A 25,275-nucleotide genomic window follows, 5' to 3' on the forward strand; every position below is an offset into this window, starting at 1 on the left:
AGGAATTATATTGAAACATAAATCTCGTCAAATTGCTGAACTCTCACCCAGTCCCTGCTCTCCTTGTTCGGTGGCCCTAAGTGCCCTTCTCAGAGAGATATACACTGCTGCCCCCGGCCTTAAACATGCCTCTAACCTCACTCGTGGGCACTCTCAGGCCCTGGGGTGACCATCACAGCCCCATCTTTACCCCAGAGAGGTTGGCCTCCTCCCCTCAGAGGGGAGCCTGAAGGTGATGTGACCATCCCTGTGCCTGAGTTCTTCCATTCCCCAGGCCCCCAAATCCTCCCTATCCTCAGCATTCACCCTCTCATTTATGAAACTGTAACTGTTTGCTTTATGGGACCATTCTGTGTCCTGACAACAGCCTAAACTCAACGCATCCAAAATCAACTACACATCTCCCCCGAAGTTGTTCTTCCTCACCTCAACGGTAATAGCCACAACACCACCATCCAACATGCAGGCTTGAAGCCTGAGTCATCTTTGATTCAGAACGCTATAATGCTCAAAAAACAAAAACAAAAAAACAGTCATTATCCTCCTTTCTCCCTCCCAATACCTTATTTACACTTAGACACCATGTCTCTCAATTTCTTCAGAATGTGTCTGATATTTGTCCCTTCCTCTCTGTTCTCTCAGACATGTGGTGAGGTCCTGGATTAGTCAACAAACCACAGAGTGTCAGAGGAGGAAACCAGAGCCCAGAAAGATGGAGGGAATCACCTGAGGTCAAACAGCCACTGGAGAAACAGCACAGCCCCTCTCCCGTTCGTATAGCACTTCCAGACCTGTGCTGCACTTCTGCTGGATTTTAGGAACTCAAAGTGACTCTTCATTACCTGCGACACGTGAGCTTTAGGAACTTTTTAGAGGTTAACAAGGGACAGTGTTTGCTTGGAAGTAAATTCCTGCGGCTACCTTGAAGCTCTGGGTCTTTCCCATGTATCCAGGCCTGTGCCAGTATAAACAGTTCTTATTTTGGACAGAACCAGAGGGTGGAGAGGTAGAAAGAGATCTAGGCAAATATCCAGGGAAGGAGAGCCCATTATGTGAACATCTCTCTTCAAGGCCCTGGGGTCAGGCTGAGTCCAGTGAAAAGGTGCCTACTCTCTTGCAGTTACCAGCCCTCACAACTGTACAACTTCTGGTGTTCACTCAGCCCTCCTGGTCTGGACCCCAACCTCAAGATCATTCCTTCTCACTCTCAGCCCCAGGTTCATTTCAGAAGCTGCCCTCTGCTGTATTTCCTCTCTGGAGAGTACAGGGAAATGGGCAAAACTGGAGACAGGTGATCCCAAAACCAGAATGTCCGTTCATTCGTTCATTCATTCACTCATGTGGCAAATCTTTATTGTAAGCCAACTATGTGCCAGGCACTATTCTGATGGCAATCCTCTTAAAAATAATTGCAATGTATTGAATGCTTACTATGTGCCAGGCATAGTTTTAAGTCTCATTAAACTCCCACAGCAACACATGAGAGGGTTTTTTTTTTTTTTTAATTATGTTATGTTAGTCACCATACAGGGCATCATTAGTTTTTGATGTAGTGTCCCATGAGGTTCTTTTTTTATTGCAAACTGAAGTGCAGAGCAGTTAGGAAACCAGACAATGAAAGTGGCGGTGCTGAAATTCAAACCCGGGTGGTCTAGCTCCAGAACTTTGTTTTCTTAACCCTACACTATGTTGATGGGGCATCCTAACTCAATCAACGTCTACTTATGTCATCCCCGTCTCCTTCTTGTTTTTTAAACGTGATTTCCTGGCAATGGCACGGTGTCTGGCCATGATGCATTAAGGTCAGTTTTACTGGGTCAGATAAAGTAACACAGCATAAATAGGAGGGTGTAAAAAATATGTTTATGTTTGTGATGAAGAAATGACAGCTGTCAAATAATTTGAGAGCTCCTGAAGCTGAAAAAGGAGAAGAGAAATAGAAGGTATGTAGCGAATAGTGAGGAATCAGGTTACAAGAAACACAATTCAGGGAAAAGAGAAGAAACCACACCGGAGAAATTAGGGGTGACCAACGCTCTCCTGTCACACACTTCAGGGAGGGGCAGGCAAGCAGTGTGAGCTGTCCACAAGCAGGAGATGGGGGGCAGCAGGCCTGAGCTAATCAGCCTGGCCGGGAGAAACCAAACAGAAAGGATCCTTCCTCAGTCACACATGAGTCAAAGACAAAGTACCCTAGCTCGAAAGGGGGCAGAAGCAAAAGAACACTGGTAAGTGGAACTAGAAGTTTCTAAGATCCTAATCTGACCCATGTTGAAATGTTTAGCCTCTGAGTTTAACAAAGATCTAACAATTACCAACTGAATGCCAGGCACATGGCACTGTGTAAGGTGCTGGGACCAGGGATAAGTAAGAATCTGCCCAACCCTCAGCACCAGGACAGGAAGTCTGGAGGGAGATGAGCTGAGGGAGGTGGTCCCAGAGGACTCTGAGAGTCCTGGAGGGGACAGGTTAATGCTGACAGAGGTGGGGTAGATGGCAGGGACAGTGTGGGAGGGGTGGGGACACTTGTAGTAGCCTTGACGGATGGATAGGATTCAGAGCAGAGGGTTGGTTGGGTAGAGGGCACTTCAGGCCATTGAGCAGCCATCAGCTGGCAGTCAACAGTTGGCAATCGTGTGCTGTGCAGAAGAGCACTCTTGGTAAGGATCACGTCAGAAGGGGCGCTTGGGTGGCTCAGTCGGTTAAGCGACTGCCTTCAGCTCAGGTCATGATCCCAGAGTCCTGGGATCGAGCCCCGCATCGGGCTCCCTGCTCTGTGGGAAGCCTGCTTCTCCCTCTCCCACTCCCCCAGCTTGTGTTCCTCTCTCACTGTGTCTCTGTCAAATAAATAAATTAAAAAAAAAAAAAAAGGATCACGTCAGAGAAGTGAACTAAAAGTGAAATAAAATCCCATGATCTCTAGGGAAATTTCTGAGTGGGAGACATGTGTCAGTGTATGAATTCCATGACAATTAGAAGTGAAACCCCTGAGAGCATTGTTCACATTTTTCAGTCAAGATTTGTAGGGGAGTCTACAGGAAACCAGGGTGTCAAGAATATATAGGGAAGAAGATGCAGAACCTCTAAGATGGATTTGACCCCTCTCCCAAGCAATTCTCCCCAGGCTATCTCTCAGATGTCTGCCTCTCTGTTGCCATCGCCATCCTACATTCTGGCCCTTGGTACCTCACAACCTCACTGACCATTTCAATGGCCAACACTGTTCTCCTGGCTTTGTATTCTCAAGTCTCTCAGAATGTGAACGTTTATGAAACAGCTATACTCTGCCAGGCTCTGTGGTATGCACTCAACGCAACTTCCCTCAGCACTGCTCTGGGATGCGCCATTTTCCTGCTCACTTCCTATTGCCTTTTGATTAGAGCTCAGATACCACAGCTGGTCACTAAGAACCACTGGTTCTCTTCTCTAGCCATGCTTTTCTTGTACCTTCCAGCCTTGGGTCTTTGACTCAGGTATTTCTTTCCCCTGGATTGCTTCTGCCTTGCCTAACTCTGTCCTGGAAGGCACGGCTCAAAGTCAGCTTCATCATGAATCCTTCCTGATTCCAGAAATAGGAAGTGGTATCTTCTGCCGAACTTCTGTAGGTCATATAGTGGTTTCAGCCGCTACTGTAATGTTTTCCACAATGGAGTGACATAGTGCTTATTTGTATGTACGTCAGGGATCCAGCTACATCTTAAACTATTTATGGGCCACAAGAAGCCTATTTACACAGGAACTGAGGAGTCTTCTGCGAAAAGATTAATCCTCAGAGGAGTCAGGCCTTGGTGGGGAGGGGACAGGGTGCCTATGATTCATGTCTCTCCTTTGCTAGAGCTCAAGCTCCTTCAGGACAGATACCCTGAATGATTCACCTATTGAAGTATGTGGTGTCCAGAATAGTGTTTGACAACAAGTGGATATTTAATAAGTATTCATGAGATAAAAAAAGTATTTACTATCTTCTCCTTAGAGCAAATCTGACTATATGTCAGATTTTATTGCTGAAAATATTAAGCTATACCCCAAAGATTTTCTTTTCACATGTGTAACCTCTATTGTGGGGTTAGTGTAGGAGATTCACAAATCTATATCATGTCAAGAATTTTCCATAGAGGGGCGCCTGGGTGGCTCAGTTGGTTAGGCATCTGCCTTCGGCTCAGGTCATGATCCCAGGGTCCTGGGATCGAGCCCCACATTGGGCTCCCTGCTCGGCAGGAGGCCTGCTTCTCCCTCTCCCGCTCCCCCTGCTTGTGTTCCCTCTCCCGCTGTCTCTCTCTCTGTCAAATAAATAAATAAAATCTTAAAAAAAAAAAGAAAAGAATTTCCATAGACTGAGTAAATAAGATACTTTGTACCAACATGTCATGCTAGATTTCAAATACATAAAGATACCATTGTGGTGAATTTTAAAAATCCACAAATTTACCTAAAAACCTTATAGGAATCCAGATATCTTTTGCCATTACATATATCATTAGATAATAAAAGCACAACTTATACCAGGTAAGGTCTGTTCCTTTTAAAAACAAAGACAGGGCGCCTGGGTGGCTCAGTCGGGTTAAGCGACCAACTCTTGATTTTGGCTCAGGTCATGATCTCGGAGTCCTGGGATCAAGCCCTGCATCAGGCTCTGTAATCAGCACAGAGTCTGCTTGTCTCTCTTCCTCTGTTCCTCCTCTCTCATGCACTCACTCTCTCAAATAAATAAAATCTTTAAAACAAAACAAAACAAAAACCAAAGACACACACATTAAAAGAAGTTCCCATTCTGTGAAGCCTCTGGTATGCACCACATGTAACAATAGCCCTGCCTGGGTGGTCCTCTAGCTTAGGGGTGGCACCATATCCCAGATAACACTGAGTCTCAATTTACAATGTATGAGCTTTTTTGTTGTTTGTTTATTGCTTCATTTATTCTCCACAGTAGCCCTCAAGGGTTGACAAGAGAGCCATCGAATTTCTCAAAATAGACAGGGGAGAAATATATTGTGAAATATGTGGGGATGAGACAGAAATCAAACAAGAAAAGAAATACACAGTGTAATTTCAGAAAAAAAAAATGAGAAAGGAACGTAAGAGCTCTGTGGAACACACTGGAACACAGCTCTATCAAGCACATAATTGAAATCCCAAAAGGAGAAGAAGGAGAAAACAAGATTCTGAAAAGAGTCCAAGCAGAACAAGGGGACAGAAGGTGATGGTGAGGTGAGTGGGTATCTTAGCTGGAATGGTGACAGGGGCTGAGAATGGAATGGCCAGAAGAAGTCAGCCAGGAGAAGTTATGAGGGAAAAGCATTTCAGAGAGAAAAAGCATCTGTAAAGGCCCTAATATAGAAAGCAGCTAAGTATGCCTAACAGGCACCCAAAAGAACAGTATGGCTAAAACATGTTACATAAGAATGAGATCAGAATGTAAAATGGCTGAAGGACAGGCAGGTAGGGCTTTCTGGCTTATAAGTGGCCAGAAGAATAGGACTCACCAATCATGTCTTTTGCTTCCCCCCCATTTCCCAGTCTCTTTAATCAACAAAGCACAAAGCTGATTATTAAGTGGGTCCATGTGACTGCCTTTAGTCAATGGACTCTGGGCAGAAGTGATTGGTATGTATCCTTTCTGGGCCACAGCATCAAAAAGCTAGCACCAGAACGTCAAACTGTTTCTTTCTTCAGGTGACAGAGCCAGAAGGTCAAAGTAGATTGAATCACTGAGTTGCAACATGATGACAGTTACCCTCATGAGTCATGCAGACTCTCAGTAGACTTTAAGAGAGAAAAAAACCTTTGTGCTATTAAGTCATAATAAACCGATCCTAATATCACATGGTAAGAGGTTTAGATTTTATTCTAAGTATAATTGGAAGCCATTTGAAATTTTGAGCAAGAGAGTGATGAGATCATATACATGTTTAAATGGCCACTTTGCTGTTTGTACAATAGATTATGGGGAGGAGAAACAGGAGAAATCAGGGGACCTGTTGTAAGTCTATTGAAGTTAATTTAGGTATGAAATAATGGTATCTTGAAATTGGTGGTGGCAGTAAAGGTGGTGAATTGAATTCAGGATACATTTTGAAGATAAGACTAAGGTGGATGGAAAGACTCCAAGGTTTTGGGCTTGGGCAACTGAGTGGAAAGAAGATAGAGTAGGAGGTAAGGTTGTTGGGGTGGTACTCAAGAGTTATAAGGCTATTTGGTTTAAAGATCTCTTCCAAAGAATAGGAAAGAAGAGAGAAAATACTTCCTAACTCCTTTTACAAAGTCAGCATAACCCTGATATCAAACCTGACAATGATATTACAAAATACATAGATTTAAAATTCCTTAAAAAAATATTTGCAAACTAAGTTCAGAATAGGCAAAGAGGAAAATACAATTTAATACAATTGGATTTACTCCAGGATGCAATGTTATTTTAATAGTCACATGTCTATTAATGTAATTCATTAACAGAAGGAGGGAGAAAAATAATCTCAATAAATGCAGAAAATCATTTAATACAATTCAATACTGATCCATGATTTAAAAAAAAACCCTCAGCAAATTAGGAATAGAACTTCTTTAATCTGATAGGGGTATTATGAAAACCTTATAACACACATCATACTTAATGGTAAAATATTGAAAACATTTTCCTTAAGGTCAGGTATGAGAGAAGAATGTCTTCATTATCCCTTCCATTCATCCCTATACTGGAGGTCCTACCCAGCACAACAGGCATCAAAAGTAAAAGGAGGAGAAGGGGGTGGGGGGAAGATATAGGTTAGGAAGGAAGAAATAAAACCATCATTATTTACAGATGATTTATTTGAATCTATGGAAAATCCTGAAGACTCTATGGATTGATGATTAGAATTAATACATTATATAAACATTTGATTTATAACAAAGAGGACACTGGACACTAGTGGGGATAGGATCATTATTTCAGTAAATAGTGCTCCGTCTATTGGATATCCACTGGAAAATAATTTAATCTTACTTCATACCATACACAAAAATCAAATCCATGTTGATTGTAGCTCTAACTGTGAAATGTAAAACAATAAAACATCTAGAGGGTAACATAGAAGAATATCTTCAGGGGAAGAAAAGATTTTTTGAACATGACACAGAAAGGATGAATGATAGAGAAAAAGATTGATAAATTACTACATTGAAATTAAGAACATATGTTCAGGAGTGTCTGGGTGGCTCAGTCGGTTAAGTGTCTGACTGGTGATTTCGGTTCGGGTCATGATCTCATGGGTCATGGGATCGAGCCCTGTGTTGGGCTCCATGCTCAGTGGGGAGTCTGCTTGAGATTCTTTCCCTCTGCCCCTCCTTCACTCGTGCTCTCTCTCTCAAATAAATGAATAAATAAATAAAACTTTAAAAAAAGAACATGTTCATCAAATGACATGATTTAGAGAAAAAGAGAAGATTCACAAAGTGGGAGAATAAATTTGAATACATATAATATATATAAGCAATGAAGGACTTTTAACTTGAATATTTGAAGAATTATTTTAAGTCGATAAGCAAAAGCATACAAACAAATAGAGAAATGGGTAAGAATAAGAATAGACACTTCACAATAGAGGGTATCTATACAGCTAATAAAAACATGAAAAAATACTCAACCTTATTACTCTTCAGGGAGATGAAAATTAAAACCACAACAATATGCTGTTACCTACACCCAAATGGCTAAAATATTTTTTTAAAATGACAAGGGTCAACCACTGGGAGGATGAGAAACATCTAGAACTCTCACAAACTGCTAGTGGAAATATTAATTGGTACAATCACTTAGGGAACTGTTTGGCAGTATTTACTGTAGTTGAACATACACGTACCCAATACTTGAGTAATTTCAGTCTTAGGTATATGCCGCAGAAATGTACACATATGTGTACCAAGAAATGCATTCAAGAGTGCTTATACCAGTACTACTCATAATCACCCCAAGCTAGAAACAACCCAAATGCCCATCAACAGTAGAATTGACAAATAAATTATGGTATATTCATGTAACAACTGCAACAGCAATTTTGCAAACAGCAACACAATGAACAAACTATTGAGAGAGAGAAAGAGAGAGAGAGAGAGAGATGCCCCAGGACTCCCAGCTGTTTCGGTCCTCAGCTGTTTGAGTGTCCCCAGATTAGGCCCCAAACATGAGTGAAGAAGTCTTGGAGATGACTCTAGCCCAAGCCACCATCTGAACATGACAGCATGAGAGACCTTGAGTGAGAATAGCCCAGCGGGGCCCAGTCAAGCCCCACATGCATCAGCAAAATAAACATTGGAAGTCACCATTTCAGGTATGAATGTTACACAACAATGGATAACTGGAATATATGTTGAAGTATTTAGGGAAAAAGTAAAATAGAATGTGTTAAATGTATAAACCCACTTTAAAATATTTAAGGAAATTTAATTAACTGAGTTTGTTAAAGTCCCCCTAAAAACTATTGTTTAATGCTAGGGTCCTAAACAGAACAAGAGATTTGTAAGTTGAACTTAAAAGCTTAAGGGAAAACTAGGTTTTTAAATTTCTACTTCCATAAATTGAATCTAACTGGAAAAAACAACAAACAAACTAGCAAACCGTGAAAACTTCTTGGCTAGCTGACTTCAGAGACCCTTTCAGACAGTTCCAAGAAACAACAAGGGAAAAAAGCCCGAGTGATTTATTGAGTGCTTACGAGGTGCCACGCCATGTCTGAGGTGCGTTACCTAAGTCATCTCATTCGATGCTCACAACAACCCTGTGAGATGGGTTTTATAAGTCCCAACTTTACAGGAGAGGCTCAGAGAGCCTCTGGAACTTGCCCAAGATTCTGCAGTTAGTGAAGGATGCAATCAGTGCTTTTGCATTTTTGGGTGCCTTCTTCTGGAAGGAATGCTGGTGAGGGCAAATCGGCACAAGTTGCTGGGGGCCCTTGGCGTAGCTATAGCACCGGCGTCTCCTGGGTCTGCTCCGACCTGGCCCATGAGCCTTCTAGTGGGTAAGACGGGGTGTGCACTCAGGTGACCCTCCTGTGAAGATTCGTGTGGCCGGAGAAAAAGGTAGCCTGTGGATCCTTAAAGTTCAGGAGTGTGGGTTGGAGCCAAGGGGGCCTGTCCCCTGGACATAACTTGAGAGTAACTATGGAGAGGAGTTCTAGAAGCTGTGGAAAGAAAAAGAGGCAGGATTTCAGCACTGTGGCTCCAGCTAGCTTGCTTCACTTCCCAGTGTTCTTTTCTGTTTTATCTTCTTCTGCTAATTCCCACTGTTTTAGCTGGACCCAAGGCCTGACATGGTAGGGGCAGTTGTATCCTTGAATCATTTCATTCTAGAAACCAGCTTTGAAGTTATTTAGCCCAACCTCTCGTTTTATAGGGGAAGAGACCAAGAGATAAACTCCTGGTGCTTCCTATGAAAAATCTACAGAACTCTTCTTCCTATTTGGCACTACTGAATGAGTTTCCAAAAAATCTGTGTGGCAAAATGATGAGTTTGATAAGGTCCTCGTCTTTTACTTTCACACAGAGACGGGTAGGTGAACGAGGCCTGTAGGACACAAGTAGGAGGACTAGGGAACCAGCATGGCGGCAGCGGCAGGCTGCTGTGAGCCAGGGGGCGGGGAGGGAGCCACTGCTCCAGCCGAGCTGACCCAACACGGGGCCTTGGTGGGGAGAGCGGTGCTACCACCCAGACACCCAGAACCCGAGGCCCCGGGGCAGCTCCTGCCATGCCACGGTCAAGGACACGTTTTTCGCTCCCGGAGTCTTTCCAGTGGTTTCTGTGGGAAAAGTGCTGTTTAACAAACCTGACAGCTACAACAGCACCTGAGGGCCGCCGCAGAGAGAAATTGCACGCGATGGGTAGAGTGTGAATAGAGTGGGTATGGTGTGATGGTGTTCTGTCTCCCCCTGAGCCAGTGAAGGAAAAGAGGTGAGGCTCTGGCCAGTTGTTGGTTACTCAGGGGCCGAGGAGCTCATCGTCCGTGTTTTCTCTGGGTCTCCGCCTTTTTGCTGACCCTTTTGTTCTCAGAGGCCTCTGCCAGTTGCCACCTTCCCTGGAAAGCCAGACTGGGGGGAAATGAGAGGAAAAATCGTGTGCCTCTGACAGAGGGAGAGGGAGATTGCTAGACAATCCCACACACAATAGGATCATGAAATACCTTACACATTCATCCAGCGCTTTACAAGTTACCAACTACTTTTGTATACATTATCTCAATTACTCCTCACAGCAACCTGCTACCTGTCTACCTATTAGTAGGTGTTAATTATCTATGAGACTATTAGTCCTGTTCTGCAGATGAGCAACTGCTCTTTATGGTGGCTGAGTGGCAGAACCAGAGTCAGATCTTAGAATCACAGAACCATAGCGTCACAGAGTTAGAAGGCACCTTACCAGCAATAACCCAGGGCATTCTTCTCTCAGAGCCTGAATCAACTTATAAGACCTCTGAGATCCCCTCTTCTTCCTGCTTGGCCTCTTCCAATGGTGAGAAACTCACAACTCTATGAGGCAACCCATTATTAACACTGAGCAAAGCCCTTCAGCCCTTACCTCATTTGCCCTCAAGAACTACACCAGATGGAGGCAAATTCTGATTCCCCTTCTTTTTGAAATGTGGGGCTATCGCTCTTGCTCATCTCTTCCAGATTAAACACCTTCAATTCTTTCTGCTGTTACTCATGATCATTCATGATGTAGTTACCTGGCACAGTGCCTGAAATATACAGTAGATACTCAAATGTTTGGTGAATTGGTTCTCTGGCCCTTGGTACTATTGTCCTGGTCCTGTGCCCCTTCCCTGACCACAATTAGCCTCCATGTTGTAAGCTGCTTCTCATTTGCTTGCTTATTTATTTAAATAATAGGGAGAAAGGCAGTAACATATGGTTTCTACTTTCAAATCACAGTTTTCAGAATAACTTGGAAACATAATCAAAATTGGCCAGATTTCAAACAGCTTTCAATTAATTTGTGCTAACACACTTGTGATCTGACTTCATTGCTCACTCCAGAGTTGCATTCACTGAGCATCTCCTGTAAGGAAGACACAAAATGGAACATTGTGGAGAGTGTCCCCAGAATTCAAGCGTGTTATGAAGGCCGGGTTAATGGGAAGTCTAACTGGAAGACCCTCCATGAATGCCTTATGCTGCAGTGCTGCTTTGTCCGTTAAAAGAAGCAACATTCAATTCTGGGCACCACCAGATTAAAAGATGCACACCGTCTTGAGGGTTGCTGGAGTGATGGGGGGTGTGGGAGGGATGGGGCGGCTGGGTGAGAGACATTGGGGAGGGTATGTGCTATGGTGAGCGCTGTGAATTGTGCAAGACTGTTGAATCACAGACCTATACCTCTGAAACAAATAATACATTATATGTTAAAAAAAAAAAGAAGATAGCAGGAGGGGAAGAATGAAGGGGGGGAATCGGAGGGGGAGACGAACCCTGAGAGATGATGGACTCTGAGAAACAAACTGAGGGTTCTAGAGGGGAGGGGGTGGGGGGATGGGTGAGCCTGGTGATCGGTATTAAAGAGGGCACATATTGAATGGAGCACTGGGTGTTATATGCAAACAATGAATCATGGAACACTAATCAAAACCTAATGATGTAATGTATGGTGATTAACGTAACATAATAATAAAAAAATTTAAAAAAAAGAAATATAGACCAGAATAAAGCTAAAAAAAAAAAAAAAAAGATGCACCGTCTTCCAAAGAGTGCTCTAATGGAAGCCCAGACTATTTTTAGCTGGTCTTGGTGTGAGGGACAAGCACCGTGTCATTGTGATGAAGCTGTGTCATTCTCAATGAGGCTGAACTCAGCCAGCTTCTTGCCTCTTACGTAAATGCTATGCCAGGATGAGCAGCACTGAGCTTATAATGCTGGTAACTGCAGGGCCAGGGAACAGAGGGTGAGTTGAGCCCTGCATTATAAAGGACAAGTAGTAAATTGCTACCAATCACGAGACTATGCTTACTCATTAAAGGAATAGCCCTAGAAGGGGCCTGATGGCAAATTAAGTCAAACCAAGCACCCCAAAACACAAGTCCAGAAAAGGATCTCTGGTTTAAATTATCCCATGATCACAGACTGAATTGAAAGCCATCTGAAATTTGTGCAACTTGACCAGGTTTTCAAGTTGCTCTCAAAACTCGGTGGTTTGGAAGTAAATAATATGTTTTTTCCTTTCTATTACCTAAATAAACAAAACATTGAAAAACCTACTCTCTTTATATTGCCAATACCACTACTTTAGAAAAGGAGTTATATGAGCAGTTTTCTCCTCTCGAGGTTCAGAAAAAGCTGGATTTGAAGGGAGGTATTTCATATGAGAGTCTTAAGGGTGGAGGAGCTTTGAGACTGAGTGGTGACCTCCTTTCACATAGAGCATCCGCACTTGTCATCACATGGTAGGGGGTAGACTCTTCACAGGTGCAGCATGGGGGGAACTTCTAATCAAGCAGGACCCTCCATTCAGCAAGCAGGACAGTCCCAAGTCAAGAGAAATAGTAGTAAAATATGGCAGAGGGTTTTGCTGAAAGACACTCGGATGTCCTGGGGCCTGTGTCCATTATATTGCTGACTGTTTCTCTTTTCCTCTTCCGAACAACTCATCCATTGCCTTCTTACATAAATTCATTAAGACCTTTGGGGTCCAGCTGGTCCAACACACTCAAGCACAGAAAGTGAGGTTTGGAAAGGTCGTGTGGTTTGCAAAAAGTAGCAGACCCAGACACAGAAGCCAGGACTGCAGGCGCCCAGTCTGGCTCTCTTTCTGGTTTATCATGCTGTGCCTCCTAATGTCTGGGAAAACTCGTGCAGGAAATGTGTAGCCACCTACGGCTGGGAATGTTCACACCTTCACTCGAATGGTTTTATCTACAGGCAGAGGGAGAGGTACTAATCTTGGAAGAGTATGGATTAAAGACCAAGATGAGGGTGCAGGGTGGTTTAGGAGAAAGAGCAAGGCAGGAAAGTGGGGGGAAAAGGAAAAGAAGGTAATAGAGAAATACATGAACGATAAAAGTGGGGGGAAATGTAAGGGACAAATATGGAGAGGAGAAATTACCTAAGAAAAAGAAAAGGGCTTTTTTCTTCTCCTGAGCAGCAAATGGAGGCAACTAAGGACTGAGCAGAAGTCAGAAAGAGGGAAGAAAAAAGAGCAAATAGAACCAGAAAAAGAGAAGAAACCAGAAAAAACATGAGAACACCAAGAGCTACCGGGAGTGAAGAGTGTGTACGGGGGGTAGGCGTGCTGGGCAAAGAGAGGGATCCACAGAACGTGACCCATATGCACGGATGGGGGCGCACCGGCAGGACGGTGAGAATCAGCACAACGGGAAAGGGGCGGTGAGAGTGCTCAGTGCAAATGGAGGAAGTCAACGGGTGATCTCCAGTCCTACGTAGATCCATGGAGTTACTCCAGAATCAGCTCAACTATGGTTCTAGGGACGGGTATTGCAGGAGACGACGAATTCCATATCTATTAAACAAGACATCTAACCTCTTATCATTCACCTCCCCTGCCTCTGTCATCATTTACATAATTTGTTTTTACAAAAGAGACAAACATTCACTCATTCACCTTGTGTGCCCTGGAAACCTTCCTCCCTGGGCTAGTTTCTTGAAAAATTTGTCAGTGCTTCCCAAAGGATGACGGGTCTCGTAGGCCCCTGCATCACACACACACTTGGAAATGCCTTCCCAACTGGCAACAGTGGGATTTTCCTCAGGAAAAGCCAGGCCTCCGCCATGGCTAGGTGGAGTCCCAGAGGAAAATGTCACAGCGTTGTGAGAGCAACCAGGGGGAATATGAAAGCAATTTCCCAGAACTACTCAGGATAGCCTTTCTAGTACATTCTCCTGAGCTGTGAGGGAAATCCTGCCCTTCCTGTTAGGTCCTCCCACATTAGTGCCCATCTACCTCACACAGGTGTGGTTTGGGGGAAAGCCAGGCCATATGATTAGAGTAACAAAGCAGCACCCAGTCCTCTGCCTGAGTAAGCAAGGTACTCTCCACTGGGGAAGAGGAGAGCAAGGTGGGACATTTTCCTCCCAGGGTGATCAGCCTACATCACAAGCCTCTTTGAAATTTGTGATTTTAACAGAACTAGCTGCCAACCCAAGCTGAAGAGTGACTGCTTTCTAGAGCTGCCTCTAAGCTAGGAAGAACGGATAGGAATTAGAACCATGGCAGCTTTTTTTTCCCCCTTTAAAACGCACGCCACAAATAAAATCTCCTTTAGCCCTAGCTATCTATGGCCTTAACTCTTCACACAAGCTTGCAAACAATTTCACAACCATTCGCTTGCTCAAAATGTCAACCAGCCCACTTTCCAAAACGCAATCACACTTAATAAAAATGAGTTAAAAAAAAAAATCCCCTCATGCCTTGCTTGCACCTGGAATGAGTTGCTACCGCAAGGTTGGGTTAATGCCACTTTCTGGGAGTCCTCTGAGAGGACAGGTGCCGGGGAAGAGTTTTTTTGCCCTTACAAGCCCAGTTAAGGCCAACTGTTGGCAGGAAGGCGTGGCAGTTGCCTTCTGAGTACTTACACAGGGTCCTGAGCCAGGTGGCTGTGCCCGTGTTAGCTCTCCCTCACCTCATGTACTCCCCATCACTCCTATAATCCATGAATGATTCTGATCCCGACACCTCCTCAAAATCCTCCAGCACCAGACTGGTGGAGTCCTCACCCAGGAGGCCGCTGTCGGGCCTGGACATCCTGGCCCGGGAAGGAGGTGCAGGGGGGCCGGCAGAAGCCGGAAGAGGAGAGCGAGGGGGTGTTTGCTGGGCGGATGTGGGCATGGCTGGTTCACGGGCTTCCTCATCATCCTTCTCCGACTCTGGCCCTGTATCGGAGGCCGCAGGCCCCAGGACGTGGTAGAGGCTGGGGAGGCGGATGTCGAAGCACAGCCCAAACTTGGCAAAGAGCTTGTCATTGAGAGCGTAGAGCTTCTCTGAGATGTCATAGCCCAGCAGGGCCGAGAAGAGGTGGGAAATGTATCGCTCTTTGGTCAAAAGAAGGTGGAGACTTTTCCGGGGCCAGGAAATGTAGCTACACGGGGTCTCGGCAGTCAGAGTGACCTGAGAGGGGTCCGGAGAAGAGAGTGAAGGTTTAGATTAGACTGAATGTCCATGCTTAGCACAGAGAAACACACAGTTACTCAACAAACGGCTGCACTTTTGTTGAAGAAACTGTGGGAGCGCCCACCCTGGCCTTGCCTGGAGGAGGTCCAGTGAATGACTTTTACTTGTGTGCACTGATATGGAGGGTGTCCTTGTCAGCAGCCCTGGGTCCAGCCAACCACTCACTGGGCCTTCACCCCCTTGGAGCCTCAGCTTCCATGGCCAGTCTCCTCAGCTCTCACATTCTGTGGTCCCGTGGCTGATACCGTTAACAGCTAAGGAAGGTTCTGAGTCTGTTATGATCTCGTGAGAGAGACGGGGCCTCCTATTGCCCTGAAGATAGGCTGGCGTGCTGATGACAGTTTGTTTTGAGAATAAAGAAGGAGAATATATTGCCGGAGGGATTAAGGACGAGTTGGAAAGCAATTCAGTTAGAGAAGAGCTTCTGATTAGGCATGCCAAGCTGCATCAAGTGGCAGAATGCTGGCCTGGAATTCAGGCCCGGGGAGCTAGCTACTCTTGACGTGGCCACGACAGGTAACCAAAGAGATCCGCTGGCTAAAGTCAGAAGAAGGGCAGGAAGGAAGAGGAGCTCTTAAGAGCACAAAGTCGAAGGCACCCCACTCTCCATTTATTTAGCCACGTGGGGATTTCTGAGCACTCACTGCGGGCCCATGACGCAAAGCTAAATTACACTTGCAGGGTAGGAAATGTGTGCCTGGCACGTAGCAGGTGCTTGATAAATCCTTATTAAAGCAATGAGGAGTGGTAAAGCCAGGCTTAAACTAGAATAGTTTAACTAGGATAGTAAAGGAATAGGGTGTAGAATCACAATTTTTTATAATCAGATTGGCCACAATATTTATTTTAAAAAATTTTAAAGATTTTATTTATTTATTTGAGAGAGAGAGCATGGGGGGGGCAGGGGCAGAGGGAGAGGGGGAAGCAGGCTCCCCACTGAGCAGGGAGCCCGACCCCGGGCTCAACCCCAGGGCTCCCGACCCCGGGCTCAACCCCAGGGCTCCAGGATTGTGACCTGAGGTGAAGGAGACAATTAACTGCCTCAGCCTCCCAGGCGCTGCATGGCCCCAATACTTTAGAAATGAGAAGGCCAGCAGGGCTCATGATGAAGATTTGTGAATGAGGACAGCGGAGATGATAATGATGATGACAGCAGCTAACATTTATTAGGAGGTGACTGTGTGCCAGGCATTGTGTTCAATTCTTCATGTGGATTTTCTAACTAAAGGTAGGGTTGACTTCCAACCAACCTTTATTAGGGATCTTCTATAATCCTTTGAATTCCTGCATTGTGTCCCAGAGCTCCCACTACCCTCCTCTCCGCTCCCCTTCTGCAGTACCCCGGGTCCACTTGCTTCACTCATTTCCTCCCCTCTGCTTCTTGCCCCCTAATCCCCAGCACTGAAGTCAGGCCCCGAAACTACCTCATCAAGGCTGGCAGCTGGCTGCAAGGTCCAGCTTTACCCCTTTAGCAGCTGTGTGGCATCCGACAAATTACTTAAGTGTCTCTGAGCACGCTGCCTCAGGAGAGAAAATGCTGAAAGTAGTGCCCACAATCTGCCCCTTCCTAGCAGTTGAGCAAGGAGGTGTCGCTGTCTGCCAGGGCCCGTGCTGGAGGCGCACTGACTAACAATTCCCAAATAAGAAATCAGAGTCCTGACCCTGAAGTGGGTGTGTATTAGAGCCACTCTGGACGTGCCCCGCGTCCTTGATGTCAAACACAAAGACGATGGGCCTGCTTATGAACATGATCTTACTTCCTTCCATCTTAAAATAAATCAAAATCCTTTTCCTTCAGCTCGCTTCTTTGGCTAACTACCACCTCATTAGTTTACTCCCCTTCTCAGCAACACTCCAGGAGAAGAGTAGCCTGTACTTGCTGTCTCCAGCTCCTCTCCTCTCACTGTCTCTGAAACCAGCAAGGCTTTGTCCCTTGCAGTCCACACACACTGCTCCTGGTAAGGTCACCAGTGACCTCTACGATGGCATGTGGCATCAGTTTTCCCGGTCAGCCCTGCTGAAGCTCCCTCCTCTTTGATGCGCTTTGTCTGCGTGGCTTGCAGGGTGTCTGGCTCTCTTGGGACAATCTCCTGGCAGCTCCTTTGAGACTTCCTTTTGATCTCTAGCTCCTACACACTAGAGTATCCCAGGGTTGGTCCGTTCTTAAACGCTTTCTCTCTCTAAACACACTCACTGAGTGATCTCATCCAATCCAATGGCTTTAAATATCATCTGTATGCCAAAACTCCCAAATCTGTATCTCAGGCTCAGACCTCATTCCTTAATTCTAGACTCAAATATTCAACTGCTGGTGCAGCATCTCCATTGAAATGTCCATAGATGACACAAATCTATTATATCCAAAAGTGAACTTCCTCTCTTCCCACCTAACTGATTCTACCTGTAGGCTCCCTTGTTTCAGTTGATAGCAGCTCCATCTTTCCAGTTGCTCAGATCAAAAGCTTTAGGGGGCTGGTTAAATGGATTAAATGAAATAACATAAGGAAAGAGGGCTCAGGTCCAGTAAGACACAATGTAAATTGGAGAAATGATGATGATTTCTGTGTGATACCTTCTATGCTATGTTCTTGGTGACTAACGAGAGGGTCACAGTGCTGAATAGTCAATAAGTTCTTATTTAATTGGATTGCTGAGAGGTGTGATGGAACATTGATTCATTTGTGGTAAACACAAGGAGAATTATGATTCAGTCATGGTGGATTGCCCTATTAGTCTGCAAAGACTGTAATTGCAAAAGGCAAGGACAGGATGAACTATAACTCAGGACAACACCTGACATTTGCAAAGAGGAAATGGGACTTTACATAGCCAATAACGAACGTGTGGATCTCATTGCTCCCAAAGGAGGTACGCACTAAAAATATAAATGGGAGGAATATGACGGTAACTACATTCCAGGCTGAGAGGCCATCCGGGGTTAGAGCCTCTCCTTTCAAGCAGAGCCTCTCCTTTCAAACAGGCTTATCCCCCACCTGTTCCTCGGTGTCGGTGTCAGAAACAGGCTGGTCTGGCTGGCTCAGGACCTGACTCGGCCCTCCTGGAGGTTCTTCGGGGCCTGAAGGAGTTCTCATAGAGGGCTGCTGGGCTGGTTGGAGAGGGTGGGGGTGTGTGTGGTGGGAAGGGAACATGATCAGTGGAGGCCTAGGGCTGGTGGCCCAGCCGTGGGATCGGGATTACCCCGCAGGGTCTGTCCTCAAGAGCCAGGAGTCAGGCTGGGGCAGAAAACAGGCCCAGCCAGGTGGCCCTGCCTGGCATGTGTCTATTCTGGGGTTAGTTCCTATGCTGGCTTGAGGGACTCCCTGATAGAAGTGGTACAAGTCACATAGAACGCAGTACTAGCGAACTATCTGGACAGGGGAGTCCCTATAATAGGGTGTGTGTGTGTGTGTGTGTGTGTCTGTGTGTCTGTGTGTCTGTGTGTCTGTGTGTCTGTGTGTCTGTGTGTCTGTGTGTCTGTGTGTCTGTGTACTCCACTCTACTGGTGTCCTGCTCATTTTAAAAAAAGAACAGTAATAGTAGAGCCAGGCAACTTCACTTTGTCACTTTCTAGATGAAGACCTTGGGCAAACTGCTTGATTTTTTGGAACCTCAATGTCCTTACCTGTTAAATGGGATAATAATAATATCCACCCCAGAGGGTTGTTGTGAGAATCAATAAAGCAGTATAATATTTAGTGCCTGACACACAGTAGCCATTCAGTAAGCGAGAGCTACAAAGCAAGGAACCAAGTTTTGAAGGACTGGCAGAGGGCCAAGCAGCCAGGCCCCCACCGTGGAGCACGGCAGGGACTGCCTCATAGAGTTCCCTGAGACACCAGCTGCCCACTGCCAAGCCAGGTCAGCAAACCTTTAGTGAACACCTACTGTGTTCGGGGTACTGTCCTTTGGAGCCTGGGAATAGAGAGAAGAGGAAGCCCAGATTTCTACCTCAAAGAGTCAGGAAAGGAAACCAAATCGTTAGAGCAGAGAGCAATCTGCACCCCGGTCAGCACAAGTGAAAGGAATAGAAAGGCACACAGACAGGAACCCGAAGCTGTAGGGATTAGAAGCCGATGAGGTCAATCTGGACAGGCCTCAGAGGAAGTAAGCTGCCATTGCCTCATTTGGAGGGGGCGGAAATGTATTTCAGAGAGAAGGTGCAGTAGGGGCCAAGCATGGCCATTGCAAAACACTGGGATGTGTTTAGAGAGTGCGGGTTTTTATGTTGTGGTCAGGGGGCTCTTCCCGAGTTTTCGGCCTCGGAGTGACATGGCCTCTCAGGGGTTAGCACCTCCCTGCCTCCATCCCCTGCCGGCAGCCCAGGCCCTCTTTCCACAGAAGGAGAGCCCTCCCACCCCTAGCATCACATTGGCAGTGGTTCAGAGAAGAGATGTGAGTGGGGAAAGCTGGAGGGGGGCATATTCCTGGCTCACAGTGGGACAGGGTGGGCCAGAGCCGCCACAGGCTCTGGATTACCTGGAACACTCCCTCCTCTGAAGGCTGCAGCGATTCCCACTCAGGAGAGTCCATGAACTGGTAAGGGAAGATGTAGTGCAGAAACTGCCCATCCTGGCTCACACGAACCCTGGCAAAGGGAGAGAAGAGACCGTGTGGGAAAAGGAAAGTGGCCACCCAAACCCTCTTCAGTCGAAATTATGTATTTAGAAATGGAAAATGGTTAGGATCCAATATGGGCTTTTTCCTCTTTCCCCCGGAAAACTCAAGAGTTTCAGCTTCAATCTCTAACACTGAGTTATACCAGGAAAGGAGGTGTCTCTAGCAAACAAAGGGGGGGGGGCGCAGATAAAGGGATCTCTGAGGTACACTCTGTCCATCGGGAAGGAGCTATTGTTCCATTTTTACCCCCTGGAGCTTTACTGGCTAAATACACATGCATGGAGTACCTCCTGTGTTCCTGGAGGTCTAGAAAAGCAGAGATGGGTATGATCTGATCCTTGTCTTTAAGGATTTCACAATTTAGTGGAAATCACAGACGTGTGCATAACTGGCTGTAAGTCAGTGTGTGCCCTTGTGGAACCGGAGACTAGAGGAGGGAGAGAGATTAGTTCTCTTCAAATGGCAGACTTCTCAGAGATGACATTTGAGCTGACTTTTGAAAAACAAATAGGAGCTGAGAAGCCGATGAGGATGGGGATAGATGGAGGCGTGGTAGTCTGTTTTCCCCTATCTGCTCTTTCCTTTCCTCCACAGTACTAGACTTTTAGCGGGGATTGCGGCTGATCAGCTAGAGCGCATTTCCCTACCTCCCTTGCAACTAGGTATAGCCACGTGATTAAGTTCTGGCCAAATGGGATATTAGCGCTCCAAATCTTGCTCCCAATGCATGGCTGCATATATGCATGGATACAAATTACCAAAGACCATCACCATTTAATAAGCTATTGCCTTTTGTCTGACAACTTAAGATGGAAGACAGAAGGGGATGTAGCTCTCACACCAAGCCAAGGATGTGGTGTCAGCTCATAGTCTCTGATGGCAGAAACACAGGTGCTCCTACAAGACCAGGTGATATATAGAGCTAGCCGGGCAAAACTTCCCGGAGTAATAAAAGATACAAGAGAAAAGGAAGTGCCATGCTCTCCTACCTCAGGGTCTCCACATAGTCTGTCCCCTCTAGTTGAACCTCTTCCCAATCCCCACTGTCTCCCCAGGTCTCAGCTTAAGCATTCCTTCTTCCAGGAAGTTTTGTTGACCTCCCCAGAAAAGTTAGCTCTACCAGGTACATGCTCTGACTGCCCTTTGCATTTTTCCTTGGAAACATCATGTCTGTGATTCACCACTATGTCAGGCATTATTGATTTTCTTGATAGACAGTAAGAACAGTATTTTTCATATTTTAACACTAGATCCTTAGTCCCTAGTGCTTTTAATAAATATTTTTGAAGGAGGAAAGTAAGAAAAGGAGGTAGGAATGGAGGGAGAAAGGAGAGAAGAAAGGAACAGATTGAATAGATTGTGTGAACTCACTTGTGTCACCATAAAAGGGGACCAACATCTCAAGGAAAAGCTTCTCGAATACAGGAAGAGAAATAGCAGGAGAGAACAAAGCTGCTGCTGGATACACCAGACCCTCTTACCAGCTCCTCAGGCAAGGGATCTGACCACTTGAGCAAACTACGAGGAGTGTCATCATTTAAAGTATAACATCTAATGAGCCCACATGGCTCCCCGAAGCCATTTACATTGGTATATTATGCCCTTTATCATTTAGGTCTCTTCTTCCTTCTTGATGCCCTGGATGACAGGTATTTCCTCCCACATGAATAGCTTAGACAGTTAGTTCTGTAGGAGAGAAACTCACCAACAGTAATTCCAGCTTAACAAGGTGACAAACTTTGGGGAAGTCACTTGGCCTGAGTCTTAAATATATTAAAATAGAACAGAAAGGGCATCTGAGGTTTCAGCAAAGGGCTCCAGATGAGAGCCTGCACGTGATATGGGGGAGGTCCGCACAAGAAGCCCCTACTTCCTGGCACAGCGTTCTTGTACACCTTTGAGGTGTTGGGTACCTCAAATGCTACCAGCCCAAGGTACAATGACTCTCCTTTAAAACTGGAGCCTGGTCACAACAGGAAGCCTCTTCTCCCAGCTCCAACTTAGCAAAGTTGAGACAGGATGACATGGAAAGATAATAAATAAAACTCTTACTCCAAATCTTGACAAGGAAGAAAAAAACCTGTCTAATTTCTGACTCAGGTTTTGGTGCTAAGTATACTAGGAAAAGCCACACTGAGGGGGCAAGCCCACCTCTCCCCGTCACAGGGAAGAGGTCTTCTACAAATTCATGGTAAATTCATCATATTAAAAATAGATTAAAAATATCATATAATAATCATACACCATACAAGTGCTGTGGGCCTGTCCCCCACCTGTCTCAGCTCCCTCCTCTGAACAGAAGAGCTATGGGCAGCAAATAACATCCTGGATCTCCTGAAGGAGAACATTTCTTAAATTGTCTTTATTTTATTTTGGAAGAGTTTTATTTATTTATTTGTCAGAGAGAGAGAGCACAAGCAGGGGGAGTGGCAGGCAGAGGGAGAGGGAGAAGCAGGCTCCCTGCTCAGCAGGGAGCCCGATGCAGGGACTCCATCCTTGGACCCTGGAATCATGACCTGAGTCTTAATCACCTGAGCCATCCGGGCGTCCCAAATTGTCTTTACTTGAAGCATGGAACTGTAGGCGGCAAACATTTTGGCAACAGTGATAATGTACTTCTGTTTACACATGTATTTGTTTACAAATAATTCCATTTGTTTACACTTCAATTTATTCATAAATGAAATGAAATGTCTCCCCACAAAAATCTCATAGATCATTCAACCCAGGACTCTGAGGCCAAACAAAATCTCATGTATACCTAACACTTTTGATTCTACACAGTAGTGCAGAAATGCGCGTTACTACTACCAGTAGTCATTGTAGTACCATCATCATTCTGAAACTTTTTTTTCCCTTTTTTCCCCACCTTGGAATCAGGCCTTCTGATAAGATTACGATCTGACCTTTTCTATCACGGTCTCCTGGTCTCAAAAAAGCAGGGAAGGAAACTGAGAACAAAGCTTTTGAAATACTTTGCTTGCTTTCCATGGAGGTAGCCCAAGTGTACCAGGTTACATAGTTTACTGTTTGATGCTCAGCCCCACATGTAAGTCCCACTAGGGCAATATTTCAAAGATTCCACAACCGCCTCCCAAATGTACAGCATGGAGCCCCGTGGTATTTGTTCAGAAGATGTCAGCCAATGGCCAACACTCATGTATAGGCTGATTGGGCATACACTAATCCTGACTAAGACCACTTCTGCTAATTTCTGCTGTCACCCGTCCTAAAAGGAATCAGCCAGGTACCTCTGCCAAATCCTCAATGAGACACGTATGGGCATCACTACTCTTCCTTCACTGTGTGGTCTTCTTGGTACTTGATCACTGGTTTGTAAGAATCTCAATAGAACAAATAAGAATGGAAAAGTGGACAAGGAATATTCCCTCTCTCCACCTCGTTGTATACCAAATGGCTTTCCCACAGAGTCTATATAGGATATCCTCAACATAATTGGGGCTCTTTCCTTGATGCCCTGGCAAGGTATAGGCACTGTTCCCTGCACACAGTCAGCACTTAGGAAATACTGAATACATACGGGAGGAACAAATCAACCTTATTGTAATGTTCACTTTTTCAAAGCTTACAGAGATATTGTGGCAGCTTAAGCATGACCTGCTGATGTGTGTAATACGTGTGTGTGTGCATGTGTGTGGTCATTTTATTTTATTTTATTTTTTTTAAAGATTTTATTTATTTATTTGAGAGAGAGAGAATGAGAGATAGAGAGCACGAGAGGGAAGAGGGTCAGAGGGAGAAGCAGACTCCCTGCCGAGCAGGGAGCCCGATGCGGGACTCGATCCCGGGACTCCAGGATCATGACCTGAGCCGAAGGCAGCCGCTTAACCGACTGAGCCACCCAGGCGCCCATGTGTGTGGTCATTTTAGACCCAGGCTCAAGAAACACTCACCCCACACCTCCTAGCACCAAGTGCACACACAGTCCTTCCTGCCAACCGAGAAGCTATCTCATGATCTTGTTTCCTCTTGGAAAATGCTAAGAAAGAGGAACCAAACCCATGCTTAGAAAAAAAATCCGTTTTTGTTTGTTTGACTTGCCACATCCTTCCCTCAATGGAAGGGGCCTCAGAATGGAAAGGGACACACTGGGAAATGAGAAGCATGGGCAGAGGGAGGAAATGCTGAGACATGACTGAGTAGCTTACCGGCCAGAGAGTAGCAGGGACAGGCGGTTGATGGGTGTCTCGCCCTCCACCGCGTAAGTCTGCTCAGTGGCCAAAGTCAAGACCTGCTCCTCACAGCAGTGAACAATCTCCTTGTACACCTGCAGAGGCACCTGCAGGGGTAGACACAGTGTCTTGTAGAGGACTTCGAACTCCTCAGGGAGGGTGTTCCTGCGCAGGTGGTAGATCAGGTAAGCCAGCTGGAGCAGGCAGGCCATTGCCAGCAGGAAGCTCCAGAGGATGATGTCCAGGCCGCAAGCATCAAACCAGCCCCACATCACACAGCACACGTAGCCTGTGCCCAGGAAGCCAAAGAGGTAGAAGCATCCATACACCCCGCTGCCCCCCATGAAGCCCAGGAGCAACAAGCAGTTGGCCAGATGGTAGACCGCCCCTTCCAGATCCCGCTTCCAGCCAACGCACATGGGGCCCTGCCAGAGAAGCTGGCTCACGGCGTGGCTGTTAGCACTCATCTTCGGGGCGTCTCAAAGCCTTGCCGGGGCTCTAAGACTGTCCCCACATAGGAAATTCAAAAAATGGATTAGTCCGTCCTCCCAGGAGGTCTTCTCACATCCGGCGTCTAGCCACCAACTCCACCTTTCCTGAGGGGAATGCCTCCAGGAGCTTTGGGAATAAATGGCAGAGCATGGCACACTTCGTGGAGGATTTTTAAACTTGTTTTCCTCTCTCTGTTTCCTTCAGCAAGGCTCTGGCCCTCTCCGCAGAGCTCTGGCGAGCTTCCTTGGCTCCAGGTTTCTTCTTCACATTTGGCTCTCAGCAGCAAACCTAAATTGTCCCGAGGCAAAGCTAGGGCTCTGGGGCTGAAAACTTTAGCTGTGAGGGATAAAGTGGCCACATCCTGCTCTCAGTTGTGCCCACCAGAATGAGGAGAGCCCAGCACGGGAGGCCCCCTTGTGTTCCACTTGGAATGCGTCTCTCTTGGCACCGGAAGAAGGGGTGACCCCAGATGCATACCATGTTTGGAATTGGAATCCAAGAGGTACTGGCAGTGAGAAAAAACAGACCAGGCACACAGGCAGGCTGGCAGGGCACTTAACATATCTCCCCAGAGGACAAGACCTCTGAGCCAGGGAGGCAGGCAGGGGAGAACAAAGGAAAAGTGATCGCAGAATTTACCACAGTGCCTCAGGCAGGATACTGTTCAGAGTTCCTGTGGGGAGGGCTAGGGGCTCTCCTGGGGTAGGAGGACACATCAAAGTAGGAAAGTAGGGGACTATTATGAGAAAAAATCCTAACAGTGAGAACTGGAAAACCCCTCAGAGCCTGTATTAGGTCACATTATAAACATTACTAGGCATTTAT

The 25,275-nt window shown here is 45.9% G+C and overlaps 2 protein-coding genes across 5 annotated transcripts in view; one reads left to right on the forward strand and one right to left on the reverse strand.

The window, feature by feature from the left end:
* Window positions 1-11,232, forward strand: part of PLA1A (phospholipase A1 member A) — a 43,805-nt gene extending 32,573 nt beyond the window's left edge. Inside the window, exons 11-12 of one of the 3 annotated variants that reach the window (XR_015768502.1) lie at window positions 643-5,208; window positions 11,008-11,232. Coding sequence is in view for 1 of the 3 variants with exons in the window: in XM_028110615.2 (XP_027966416.1) it covers window positions 643-730 (88 nt within the window). In the remaining 2 variants the exon portion in view is untranslated. Of the gene's footprint in view, window positions 1-642; window positions 5,540-11,007 lie in introns of those variants that run through there. The other 2 variants (XR_015768503.1, XM_028110615.2) reach the window with 2 other exon arrangements.
* Window positions 7,517-24,553, reverse strand: POPDC2 (popeye domain cAMP effector 2). Of its 2 annotated transcripts, XM_028110486.2 has the most exons (4): window positions 23,935-24,553; window positions 19,625-19,733; window positions 14,695-15,085; window positions 7,517-9,155 (listed from the first exon to the last, which is right to left on the reverse strand). In XM_028110486.2, exons 1-4 carry the CDS (start codon window positions 24,423-24,425, stop codon window positions 9,070-9,072), a joined length of 1,077 nt encoding a protein of 358 aa, XP_027966287.1. In that variant the 5' UTR covers window positions 24,426-24,553; the 3' UTR covers window positions 7,517-9,069. The 2 variants fall into 2 exon arrangements, with proteins under 2 accessions (XP_027966287.1, XP_027966286.1); XM_028110485.2 differs by lacking the exon at window positions 7,517-9,155 and having other exon boundaries at window positions 14,597-15,085.
* Between the last annotated feature and the right edge of the window lie 722 nt (window positions 24,554-25,275).

The sequence above is a fragment of the Eumetopias jubatus genome, unplaced genomic scaffold (genome assembly GCF_037043125.1).
Source record: "Eumetopias jubatus isolate StellerSeaLion01/CBP00866 unplaced genomic scaffold, mEumJub1_p1.0 scaffold_1, whole genome shotgun sequence".
Taxonomy (NCBI): domain Eukaryota; kingdom Metazoa; phylum Chordata; class Mammalia; order Carnivora; family Otariidae; genus Eumetopias; species Eumetopias jubatus.